The sequence below is a fragment of the Cyprinodon tularosa genome, unplaced genomic scaffold (genome assembly GCF_016077235.1).
Source record: "Cyprinodon tularosa strain WSP-4 unplaced genomic scaffold, ASM1607723v1 ctg70, whole genome shotgun sequence".
Classification (NCBI taxonomy): Eukaryota; Metazoa; Chordata; class Actinopteri; order Cyprinodontiformes; family Cyprinodontidae; genus Cyprinodon; species Cyprinodon tularosa.
The window spans coordinates 4686950-4699706 of NW_024039452.1; the positions used below are offsets into that span (position 1 = coordinate 4686950).

The following is a 12757-nucleotide window of genomic DNA, read 5'->3' on the forward strand; positions in this document are numbered from 1 at the left end:
AGAAACAATTCAAACAGATCATTTTGTCAGATTTGTTTAAAGTTTTTTACTACCACTATCTACTGTATCTACTCATAAGCTGGATTAAGAAAATAACTCTACTATTTATGAGCATAAAATAAATTACAAAAATTAGATGATTATAAAAAGGTAAGAAGTGAAGGGAAATTTTAAATGCAAACATAAACTCCTAACAAGCATCATTTTATATTTCAGTTGAGGGAAACAGTGTGTCAGCACGTTTGCAGTTTTCTGGGAGTTGAAATGAAAAAGTTACTCATATTAGTTAGTATATTTAAGCATATATTAAAAACAAGCTATCATAAATGAATCTGCGATCATAAATCAGATCTCAGTGTCTATCTCTTTCTTGAAAACTCCTCCATCAGGTTGCTCGTTCCACTTCAGGGTCGCCCCACCCATTCCACTGTCCTGTAGTCTGTCTTGGAGCTGGGGGACACACACAGAACAGAAGTCATAAGAAAAAATTTTAAGCAAAGTATAGAATCTTTGAAATACAAAGATTCTTATTCTAATGAAATGTGCAGTGCCTTGAAGAGGTTATCATAACTTTTTCAATTTTCACATTTGTAGTTAAATTCTAAATTGTGTTTTATTGGGATGTGATCCCATGGACCAGGGGTGGGCAACCCAAACTGTTCAAAGAGCCACATTGAACCCAAAAACAGATCTGTCTGGAGCTGCAAAAATGTTAAGATCTTATATAAGCCTCCTAAGGGCACTAAATGTATATTAGCCCACTATCAAAATGACTAAGTAGGCCTAGATCCATAATAAGCACTTATGGATAAATGCACATTTCCCCTGCAGCTCATCTTGGAGAAAAATGACACCATGTGACTAATCTGCTGTACAATATTTGATATTTCCCATTACAGTATTTGTGTTGCCTTTCAGGCATGAATCTGAATGGACCTTTGTTTTGAAGGAGCTCTTATTTTGAAGGGCCATTTTAACTATAACATTCCACATCTCAGGTTTATTTTCAGTTAATACGGCCGTATTACGACCCATTCATCGGTTACCATTGCATGTTTCCAAGCGATACAAGGCGTTGTCTATATAAGACTCAAACTCACTGCGGATCCAGACATTTGAATTGAGAAAGCTTCCTGGAGAGGTGGCGAAACGTCTTCAAATCTTGAAAACCAAGTCCAGTGGATATTTTTTGAATTTTTACGGGAAGTTAATACGGCAGTTAGAGGCAGTTGGAGGTTAGCGGAATTCACATTTTGCAACATTTCTGTGTTCAACTACCTTATCACTGTTGATATCACAGTGGCAACGTTGTAAGTTGATAATTTCATGATTACATTTATAAGTTGATGTTAAAAAGTAGTATTTACATGGAAATGCGTTTGATTTATTTGTGGCTAAATTTACATTTAACGGTCATTTTTGTATTTTTCTCGTTACAGTTTTCACTCTTACCTTGTACTTCCAAGAAAAGAGCCACAGTAAAGAGCAACTACAGATTACTACAACTCCCGTTTTTGTTTATCAAGAAAGAATTTAGCTAGTTTTATAGCGGCAGTTGCTACACTGCAGTCAGGATAACACAGAATTAATTTATTATGTTTTCTTGACATGATTGTAGCCCCGTAGATGATTAAATTACTCACTTGATTCACCCGCCGTTCCCTCTCCGTTCTCTAATTATCATTTATTTTTATTCACCTGCTCCCTCTGCTATATATACGGTTCAGTCAAGCTATTGGGGCCAGATCATTATTTGTCTATTTTTTACTTTATTCGGGTATTCTTAGTTTGTTCATGTCATGTTTTGTCAGTTATTCCTCTTTGTTTCATCAGAGTTAAGTTCCTAGTTAATCTCTTGCCTCTTGGAGGCCTGTGGATTGACAGGGTTTGGTGTTTGTCTCCCTGTCTTTAGCGTGTCCCAGCTCTTAACCTATCCGCTGAGCCTTCAGGGTTTTCACTCGGCATGCAGGGGAAACGCGGGTTCTGGTACTTCTCCGCGGAGAGGTCAGGGTTTTGGCTCAGAATGCGGGGAAGGTGAGTTTTAATTCCTGTAAGCCTGGCTCCAAGGAGACCAGTTTAAAGTTCGGCATTTATCCTGGAACCGTGCCTTGTCTATGTTCCTCTCTACGACTAAGCCTGCCTGTCTCCATCTGAGCGTATCTGTCTGAGCTCACTGCTGGACTCATAGCACACTGAACCTGCCTTCATGCTCTGAGGATTCCTGGAACCCTGGATCTGTCTGTTCCTGTTCGGATCAGAACCCCTGGTCGGGCTACAGACTCCTCAAACTCGGAACTCTCCGGTTCTGAACTGTTTCTCTGACCTGAATCTGTCTCCTGCCTGCTCACTGGGGTTGCTGCATTTGGGACACTTTGGACGCTCTGAGCCACATCTCTTTTTGCAGTCGATGGTCTGGATCTTTCCTTCTTCGGAGAGGATGGACTGAACTGTTAAACCAGGTACGTAACTCACTCAGATAATTATCTTCTGTCAGATGATCATGATCACTCCAGAGTGTCAGTGATCAGGCGGTGCCCCGCCTCCCATGTTTCTATTCTGTCTTATTATTTCTTTGTCATTAAACGTTTTGAATCTTCCCATTGTCCCTTCCCATCTGTCCCATATATGACATTTCTTGCTTAAGTGGAAATATAGAAATTCAATAAAGGAACCAGATTTTTGGGGTTTATTTTTATTTTGAGGATTTAAAAAAAGAAATGGAATGTGCATAATAGGACTCCTGTAATTTCAAACCTCCACATGGAAATAAAATGCAGTCCTCTTCAAACTACATTAACAATACAATCCTCCCCCCCCCCCCCCCCCCCCCCACCCCCCCTTGTTATGGCAACAGTGCAATAACACACAGCCTGCCAACAGCAGCCTATTGATAAGGTAAGAAGAGTATGGAAACGAAAATAAGCCTGTATAATTTAATTACAGTGAAGCCACCAGTTTGTTTACAACATTCCCACGATTGGCACCGTGCTACGCTGAGACATGTTTCACAGGCTATGATGCAAATCTTTGTTGATATTCTCTTGCATCAGTAGAATTATGGACATACAATAAAGAAATCAGATTTTTTCTGTTATTATTGAGGATCTGAAACAGAATCAAATGCACATAATAGGACTGCTGTAATCCTCCACAAAGAAATAAAATGCAGTCCTCTTCAAACCACAGTAACAATACAATCCCCCCCCCCTTGCTGTGGCAACAGTGCAATGAAATAGCCTGCAAACAGCAGCCTATTGATAAGGTAAGAAGAGTATGTAAACAAAAATAAGCTTGTATAATTTAATTACAGTGCAGCCGCCAATTTGTTTACAGCAGTCCCACGCCAGACACCGTGCTACGCTGAAACTTGTGTCGCAGGCTATGATGCAAATCTTTGTTGATGAAAGTTGATTGAAATTTTTTCTGTATGTATTCTGTATGTATTTTTCCTACAAATTTTTACAGCATTGGAAAACTTAAAGACTGTTTGTTTGATACAAGGTTCCATATCTGTCTAACTTTCAGGCTTACCTTCTTCAAGATGCTTGCTTTCAGAGCAGGGTCGTTCAGATCCACAGAGTCCTCCATCTTCAGCCTCAGCTTCACTACCTTTTTGAACTCTGGTTCATCAAGAATAGGAGAGATATTGGATTATTGTTCAAATGTTTCGGTAAACATCGAAAGTTTAAATAGATAACTTTAAGGTGGATTCTGGTTATGGTGTTAAAATGCTCACCACTGACACTGTAGCAGACAAATGGTAATTGTTTTTCACAAGAGAGAAACTTCCATTTTCCCAATTTGCCAGAAGATGTAACACCACATGTGACATTCATGGAACCAATTTGATTCTGGACAGAATCCCAGTTGCTAAAGAGAAAGTCGCTGCCATCAGACCAAAAAAGATTTGGCTCTCTGAACAGGCCGATCCATGCCTCGTTAGTTATTAATTTAGCAATCATCTGATTTTCAGCATCGTTCTTTACAGTTGCAAGATCTGCAAAGTTTTCTCTGCAAAACGTCTGAGCGTCAGACCAATTCATTTGTTCCTTCTGATAAGTAAACGTAGCCCCCTGTTGTGTCCCTGTTGGCAGGAAAGGTGTGTTAAAGAGGTGAACAATGGTTTTTAATCCTACACAGTGAGCCATGCTGGATCCCCTTACCTGTGTTACAGATAAACGGAAGCTTTCTTGCACACAAATCGTCCCACCAATTTCCTAAATACCCAGAAAGCACACAGAACTGAATGGCATTTTTAAAATCTGGTTCATTATAAGCTGTTTGCCATTGCCTGTAGTCAGTCCCAGTCCCCCTGTACCCGTCCGACCACTTCCAGTCGATTTCATTATACAAACCAATCCAGACGTCAGAGCTGTGACCTGCAGACAAAAGCGTTTCATAAAGCAGGTCAAGCTCTTTAGAGTTTTCTATAGTTGCCAGGTCTGTGTGTTTCTGTCTGCAGAAGGTCTGAGCGTCACTCCAGGTCAAAGGTTGGCTAAAAAAGTAGTAATGGCGAGAAATAGTGGTGGAAAGGCCAAGGCAATCTGAAAAAAAATTCAAATAAACCTCTTAGTAAGTATAAGTTAAGCTGATTTCATTATCAAGTTCACAAAAAAGAGTCACTGACTTAAAAAAAGCAAGAATCCCAAAATGTTTCTTTCCATTATGATTGTTCCCTGCAGACCTGTGAAGGAAGCATCTACTGTAATGAGGAATGATTGTGGGGTTACCAAATAGGCTGTTAAATCGCATAAAGGCTTAAAGCTTTTGATGCAAAACGTGTGATTCAGTGACGAACTGCAGGCAAATGAAAAAGTCAAACTCATCCCAAAGGTTCGCCTGCACTCAGCTCTTCAGTGTTTCCAAGTCAAATGTCTCACTTTAACAAAACATCACGTCAGAGTGTCTTAGTATCTCCCTTAGGGCTGAACCGGGGCCCTCGGGGGATGGAGTTTTATCTTTATGGGGGTTTTTTTTATATCAGTCACTATTTGTTTTATTTTTTCTCCTGTTTCGCATTAAAAATCTTAAGTTTTTTACATTCAAACTCGCTGATTATTCCAGAATAACCTCGTTTTCTCTTATAAATTTATCCACACTTTTTGCATCCGTCAACCTTCTCAATAGCTTATTGCTTAACTATTAAACTGATTTCTATTTTGGCATTTCCTGAATCTTCAAAAATTGTTGCTTGAATATTACACATTATTTTATCTTGCATTAGCTGTTTTAAAGACCTGAAGAAACTTTCTTATGTTTTTAACCAAGGAGCAGCTTCTATGTTTGCTGAGTAGACTCTAGTCTAGTTTAATGGAGTCAGAAAGTTATTTATGTGTATTCTAGTAACTACTACCCCCCTCAGTTCGCTGTGCTGGTTCATTTTGGTAAAAGGCTACTGCTGTGATCAGAAAAAATGTCTGAATGCCATAAATGTATTGCAAGCATTAGTTATTTTCCTGTTCATGAATGACAAAAGGATATATATAACATTGTTTTTCATAATAGCACTGATAATATGTCATTTTTCAAACCAATGAGCTGAGTGAAGCACGTTTGGATTGATCCTTCCTGTATAATTCAATTTACTTATAAACCAGGGTATCATCTCTTAAACAAGAACTCTGGAGATAACTTTTCCTAAATGGTCTTGTCAAATCCAAGGAGCCTAAAGCGCTTTACATCCAGTCATTCACCCAGTTAAACACATTCATACGCTGATGGTGGTAAGCTACATTGTAGCCACTGCTGCCCTCGGGCAGAGTAACTGAAGCGAGGCCGACATACAGATGCAGAAGTGTTAAAATTATTAATATTTATTACTCCAGGAGAAGTAGAAATCCTACTGTTTAAAAACACTTTTATATAAGTTAGAAGATCAAATTAAACTTTTTACTCCAGTAAAAGCACTAAACTAAAAGTAAAGCAGTAAAAGTACTATTAATAAAAATACTTTAAGAATAAAAATAAAAGTAATGCAGGAAAAAATGTTAAGGACAGAAGTTTTGCTGCACTGTCCTACTTAATGACGATTTCTCTACAACTCTGGATGATAGTTTCCTTAGACCTAATTTTCTTAGTTTTATAGATACTGGTAAATGTCATGATCTTGGCACTGAAGACTGGATTATTGGTTTAGATCAATCACCTGCTTAGCTCCACCCAGTTTTCATTATCACTCATAAGATCCACCTGTTCCACTTCCTATTTAAACTGCTTGTTCCCAGCCATCAGTGCCAGATTATTCGGGCTTTAGATAAGAGTTCTCTGGTGTACCCAGTGAGTTATTTTCATTGCCTGATCCTGACTAGTTTCTGCTCCTGGACTTCTGAGTTTGCCTGCCCTTGTTCTGATCTGTTTGCCTGACTGGTCTTTGGACTTCCATTAGATTCAGCCTGCTAACGACCATTCATCTGTTTCCTGACTCTGAATTGGATTTCCCTTCAGTACCTCTTCTGATCTTCTAGCTTGGAGTTCTGCTTCCGTTTTCGACACCGGCTTTGGATTCTCCTTCAGGATGCTCCTGCTCTTCCTCATCTGCTGGCCTCTGCTCTGCCGCACCTTTGGCTTCTACTCCTGGAATTCTCTAGGCGGCTTCCGCAGCATGTTGTGGGAAATCATCCAGCTAGATTCCACTCCTTCCTCTGGGCTTGGACTGAACTTAAAAGCCAAGTTAATGACTCACATGCTCGCTATTGTTTCCCGTCAGAGTTACGTGGTCACTAACCTGTGTTTCTCCCTCTACAGAGATTCCACTGATCAAGAGCCCTGAGGAGCTTTTTATAAATCATTCCCGTCTGCCTGCCTGAATTCTGGGTCCAACGTTCTGAGTCCTGACAGTTAACGGTGTAGAATTTAACTTTGCATCATCTTGAAAAACTATTTATTTTGGAATCTAGTAGACAACAGGTTGGGGCAGTACTGAGTCCAACCACAAAGAAATTGATTGCCTGGATGAAACTAATTATTTTTATGGTTTTTATGTTTTTAAAGACCAACAGACCAAAAGAAAAATTTGCTCAAATGAAACAAAACAATGAGTCTATTTATAAAATGTAAGGAGTAGAAAGTCGAGATAATTGCAAAAAAAAAAAAATATGTAAGGAGTTGAAGTAAAACGTCAAAAAAGAACTATTCCAGTAAAGTATAGATAGACAAGATTTTTACTTACCGTATTTTCACAACCATAAGGCGCACCGTACTAAAAGGCGCAGTCTCAGTTATGTGGCCATTTCTGGATTTAACACACACATAAGGCGCACCGGATTATATGGCGCAGGTTTTATATACCGGTACATGTCCTCTACTACGTTTAAATACCTATACTGTGTATTTAAAAATAGAGCGGGAGCAAAACTGAGTATGTTTGTGGTTTATTCATGTATTTATTACAAAGTATTAATCAAACCCATCAAAGTCATCATCCTCTGTTTCTGAATTAAACAGCTGCGCTAAATCAGACATGCCAATTTCCCCTTCTTCGCTGTCAAAGTCACTTTCCGTGCCGTGCAGCTCCTCAGAAATAATGCCGGCTTTTACGAAAGCTCGAACAACAGAGCCAGCAGACACGTTAGCCCAAGCATCTACAATCCATCCGCAAACTGTGGCATAACTTGCCGGGCGCTCCCGGAATAGCAGCAAGCACAGCGTTCATTTGTTTCACCTTTTTTTTTCACATCGGCTGTGAGATGGGCACGCATGGAGTCACAGATTAACAGCGATGGTGATGTGTGGAAAAAACCACCTTTTCATTTGCCTTAATAACAACTCCAGCTGAAAAAGTCTCTTTAGGCAAAGCCTTTCGCTTAAAAATCACCATAGGCGGCAGTTTCTGTCCATTTGCGTGGCAGCCAAGCACAACAGTAAACGACGCCTTTTCATACCCCGTTGTGTGTATCGCTACCATGCTGGTCCCCTTCTTCTCCACCGTGTGATTCACCGGGATGTTGAAAGTGAGCGGCACCTCGTCCATGTTGGTGATGTGGCTTGGCTGGATGCGTTTGTCGGCGATGTGTTTGCCGCAGTAGGAGTGGAAGCTTGCCAGCTTTTCATTATAATCCACCGGACGTCGCTGAGCTACTGTAGTCCTGGTCCGGATGGAAAAATTGCACCGTTTCATGAAACGAAAGCACCACGACGGACCTCCTTGAAAATGTTCAATTTTCATCTCTTCCGCTTGATTTCCATGTTCCTCTTCGTAGCTGATAGCCTTCAGTTTAAACTGTGCTTCATAGGCATGTCCCTTTGCCATTTTCAGGGTTGTTAAGAAAACAATGTTCTGCATAAAGCAAATACCTGTTCTTTTATACACAATCCACGCCCACACTTCCCCCTTTAACGTTCTCATGGAGGTCTCAACAACGTCCGCAGTAACAACACACATAGGGCGCACCACACTATAGGGCGCGCCGCACATTTTGAGGGAAAAAAAGACGTTTATATGCGCCTTATAGTTGCGAAAAGACGGTATGTAAGGTAACAAAGTATCTGTACACCTCTGGCTAATTGTGAGTTCTTTCAATCAAACCTATTTCCACTTTAGTTATAAATAACATCCTATTCTCACCGAATTATGGCGGATTTACATTTGAAAACATTGTTTGTCCTTCAGGACAATGGTGGCCCAAAATGTAGGGGTTTATCATCCTGTAACAAATGAGCTGCTTATTTCTACTTTGTGATTTCATGCAAGACAGTTCGCCAACCTTGCCCTGCTGTCGGTGGTTAGAGGGCCAGATGGCATCGATGCAGAGGTGTCACGTAACAGAGTAGTACTTATATTTCTGCTTCTACTTTAGTAATAAGCATCTATACTTTTGACCCCTCTGCAAACAGCTTACTTGGTTGGTTGAGGGGTTTGGATAGATGGTAGTGGGAGGGCTATATTAAAAAAGATACTGAACGTCTGTGCTGCATCTTAAATTGATAAACTTCTACTTAGAAGGAATAAAAAAGTGTTGTGCCTTTTCAAACCTTGACCAGAGACGACTTTAGGTTTTTTTTTATTTCCAAGAATTGCTTCATGACAAAGACTTTTTTGCATGAAAAAACATGGCGTGCATTTGCATTATAATCCTATTGCCTTGGTCCCAAAACAACTATTTTGAATTAAAAAAACAAACATACAAGTTCCGACTCTGGGTACCATGGTACCATGCAAATGTTTTGATAGATCGGCAGACTTAGATTTTCCAGAAGTTTTTTATAAGTGTTTTAAAAGGGTCTTTAACAATAGTTATTTTATAAATCAGACATGCCAATTTCCCCTTCTTCGCTGTCAAAGTCACTTTCCGTGCCGTGCGGCTCCTCAGAAATAATGCCGGCTTTTACGAAAGCTCGAACAACAGAGCCAGCAGACACGTTAGTCCAAGCATCTACAATCCATCCGCAAACTGTGGCATAACTTGCCGGGCGCTCCCGGAATAACAGCAAGCACAGCGTTCATTTGTTTCACCTTTTTTTTTCACATCGGCTGTGATGGGCACGCATGGAGTCACAGATTAACAGCGATGGTGATGTGTGGAAAAAACCACCTTTTCATTTGCCTTAATAACAACTCCAGCTGAAAAAGTCTCTTTAGGCAAAGCCTTTCGCTTAAAAATCACCATAGGCGGCAGTTTCTGTCCATTTGCGTGGCAGCCAAGCACAACAGTAAACGACGCCTTTTCATACCCCGTTGTGTGTATCGCTACCATGCTGGTCCCCTTCTTCTCCACCGTGTGATTCACCGGGATGTTGAAAGTGAGCGGCACCTCGTCCATGTTGGTGATGTGGCTTGGCTGGATGCGTTTGTCGGCGATGTGTTTGCCGCAGTAGGAGTGGAAGCTTGCCAGCTTTTCATTATAATCCACCGGACGTCGCTGAGCTACTGTAGTCCTGGTCCGGATGGAAAAATTGCACCGTTTCATAAAACGAAAGCACCACGACGGACCTCCTTGAAAATGTTCAATTTTCATCTCTTCCGCTTGATTTCCATGTTCCTCTTCGTAGCTGATAGCCTTCAGTTTAAACTTTCCGCTGCACTTTCCGTGCAGCGCGGCTCCTCAGAAATAATGCCGGCTTTTACGAAAGCACGAACAACAGAGCCAGCAGACACGTTAGCCCAAGCATCAACAATCCGCTAACGGTGGCGTAACTTGCCCGGCGCTGCCTTCCACTTATTGTGAAACTGTGGTCTCCGTCTGTCATCCATCGCTCCCACGCCGCTCGCAGCCTTACTTTGAATGGCCGCTTCACACCGATGTCGAGCGGTTGAAGTTCCTTTGTCAGACCCCCCGGGATAACGGCGAGCACAGCGTTCATTTGATTCACCTTTTTTTCACATCGGCTGTGAGATGGGCATGCAGCGATGGTGATGCGTGGAAAAAACACCTGTTCTCCTCACATACACCTGCCTCAGCCACGCTTTCATCATCTCCTCATCCATCCAGCCTTTTTCATTTGCGTTAATATCATATGTCATCAGAGCGCTGTGTCTGTCTCACTGTCAGCTCCCAGATCAGCTTCTCTGATTGGTTGATGCGGCGCGTCCAGCAGCAAAACTTCAATTTTTCCATCTCGAGCAGCAGCAGCGCGTTGGCGGTGCGTCAGATGCTTAAACGCTCCCGACGCGCTGCGCCTGCTGCTCAAAACGCGCTGCGGGACCTTTTGCTGCACCTATACGCGCGTCAACCATTGACTTTGCATGTAAACTCGCTGCTTCTGCTGCACCTGCTGGGTCCGGTTCACACCGATGTCGAGCGGTTGAACAGCGAGCACAGCGTTAACTTGTTTCCCCATGTTTTTCACATCAGCTGTGAGATGGACACGCATGGAGTTACATTTTAACAGCAATGGTGATGAGTGGAAAAAAAAACACCTGGTCTCCTTACATTCAGCCTCTCTTTCATCATCTCCTCAATGAGGTGGTCTCAAAAGTCGCAGTTACAACACACATAGGGCGCACCGCACCAAAGGGCGCACCGCACATTTTGAGGGAAAAAAAAGACGTTTAAGTTCGCCTTATAGTCGTGAAAATACGGTATACTATTCTATAATATACTATACTATACTATACTATACTATTCTATACTATTCTATATTATACTATACTATACTATACTATACTATACTATACTATACTATACTATACTATACTATACTATACTATACTATACTATACTATACTATACTATACTATACTATACTATACTATACTATACTAAGCTAAGAATGTGTAGAGGAGGTTAGACCAGACAGGGTGGGGGTATGTACAGAATCCAAAGCAGTTTTAGAAAGTATTCAGTGAGAAGGAAATGATAGAAAAGATTTTTGTATAAGAAATTCAGCACAGTCTGTTTAGATTATACAGGTGTGGCATTGGTATTTGGTTATATTGGGTTCCAGCACATGAAGGTGTAAAAGGCAATGAAAAGGCAGATATATTAGCAAAACTGGATTTAGGGGGAACAATAACCGTTATAATTCCTTTTGGGGGAAAGGGTGAAGGTGAATCACTTATTAAGAGTAAAGAAATGGAAAAATGGCAACAAAAAAGGTGGAATGAAGATGGGAAATGAAGAGGATTATATAAAGTACAGAAGTCAGTATTAAATAGAAATATTAACGAGGAAAAACAGAATGGAAAAAGTAATAATGATGAGTTTAAGAGTGGATCATATCTGGTTAAATGACAATTTATATTTAATAGGGAGGAAATATAATGATAAATGTGAAGGATGTGGAGAAAAAGAAAATGTAGAACACGTACTGATGATCTGTAAAACTCGAGAAAGGAAACAAATTAGAATGGAGTCTTACAGGAATATTAGGAAATGAAGGAAATATAAAGAATATTTACAGATTAAGGAAAGTATTATTTATTCATCTTCAGACTACAAAATAAAAACTAGAATTTAATAGATGTAAGTAATGTTACTACACACTCATGTACAGTAGGTGGCGGTATGCACCTTAAATTTACTTGCAATCAACCATTAAAGAAAAGAAGAAGAAGAGGAAAATACGTTAAAATGAAAATATGTTAAAATATGTTAAAATGTTTTGACTCAGACTAGCGGAACAATTTCAAACTAGGAAACTGTTGACGAAAAAACTAAATTTTTACGAAACAAATTCCTATAAAATGAAAAATATGTTAAAATGAAAATGAAATGAGTGTGCCCTTTTGACTCAGACTAGCGGAACAATTTCAAAGGGATTTTGGGTCAACAGGTCACATGACCTGGGAGCCATTGACGATAAATACTCGATTTTACAAAACAATTTGCTTAAAAATAAAAAAAATGAGTTAGAATGAAAATCAAATGAGTGTGACCCATCTACAGAGGCTAGTAGAAAATTTTCAAAGTGATTTTGGGTCAATAGGTCACATGACCTGGGAGCTTTTGACGAAAAATACTAAATTTTACAAAAAAAATTGCTTAAAAAATAAAAAATGAGTTAGAATGAAAATCAAATGAGTGTGCCTCATCTACAGAGACTAGTAGAACAATTCTAAAGGGATTTTGGGTCAACAGGTCACATGACCTGGGAGCTATTGAAGAAGATATTATATTATTTAATATTTAAATTGTTTAAGTATTAAATATAGCTTTAAAATTCAATAAAATGTAATTTATCTAATGTAAAAGCATTGGTCACAAGGAAAGACATTTATTAATATTTTTATGTCAGCACTGTTTGGTTTGGAAATTTGTTGACGGTCCCTAAGTGAAGCACCGAGCGCTTGGGAAGGGAGCGGTGGTGAACGGCTGGCCGA

The 12757-nt window shown here is 40.0% G+C and overlaps 1 protein-coding gene across 1 annotated transcript; it reads right to left on the bottom strand.

Moving 5' to 3' along the window:
- Window positions 1–208: 208 nt before the first annotated feature.
- On the bottom strand, window positions 209–4717 carry LOC119772095 (secretory phospholipase A2 receptor-like). The gene is made up of 5 exons (XM_038268387.1): window positions 4628–4717; window positions 4164–4544; window positions 3737–4084; window positions 3532–3620; window positions 209–450 (listed from the first exon to the last, which is right to left on the bottom strand). Exons 1-5 carry the CDS (start codon window positions 4662–4664, stop codon window positions 346–348), a joined length of 960 nt encoding a protein of 319 aa, XP_038124315.1. The 5' UTR covers window positions 4665–4717; the 3' UTR covers window positions 209–345.
- Between the last annotated feature and the right edge of the window lie 8040 nt (window positions 4718–12757).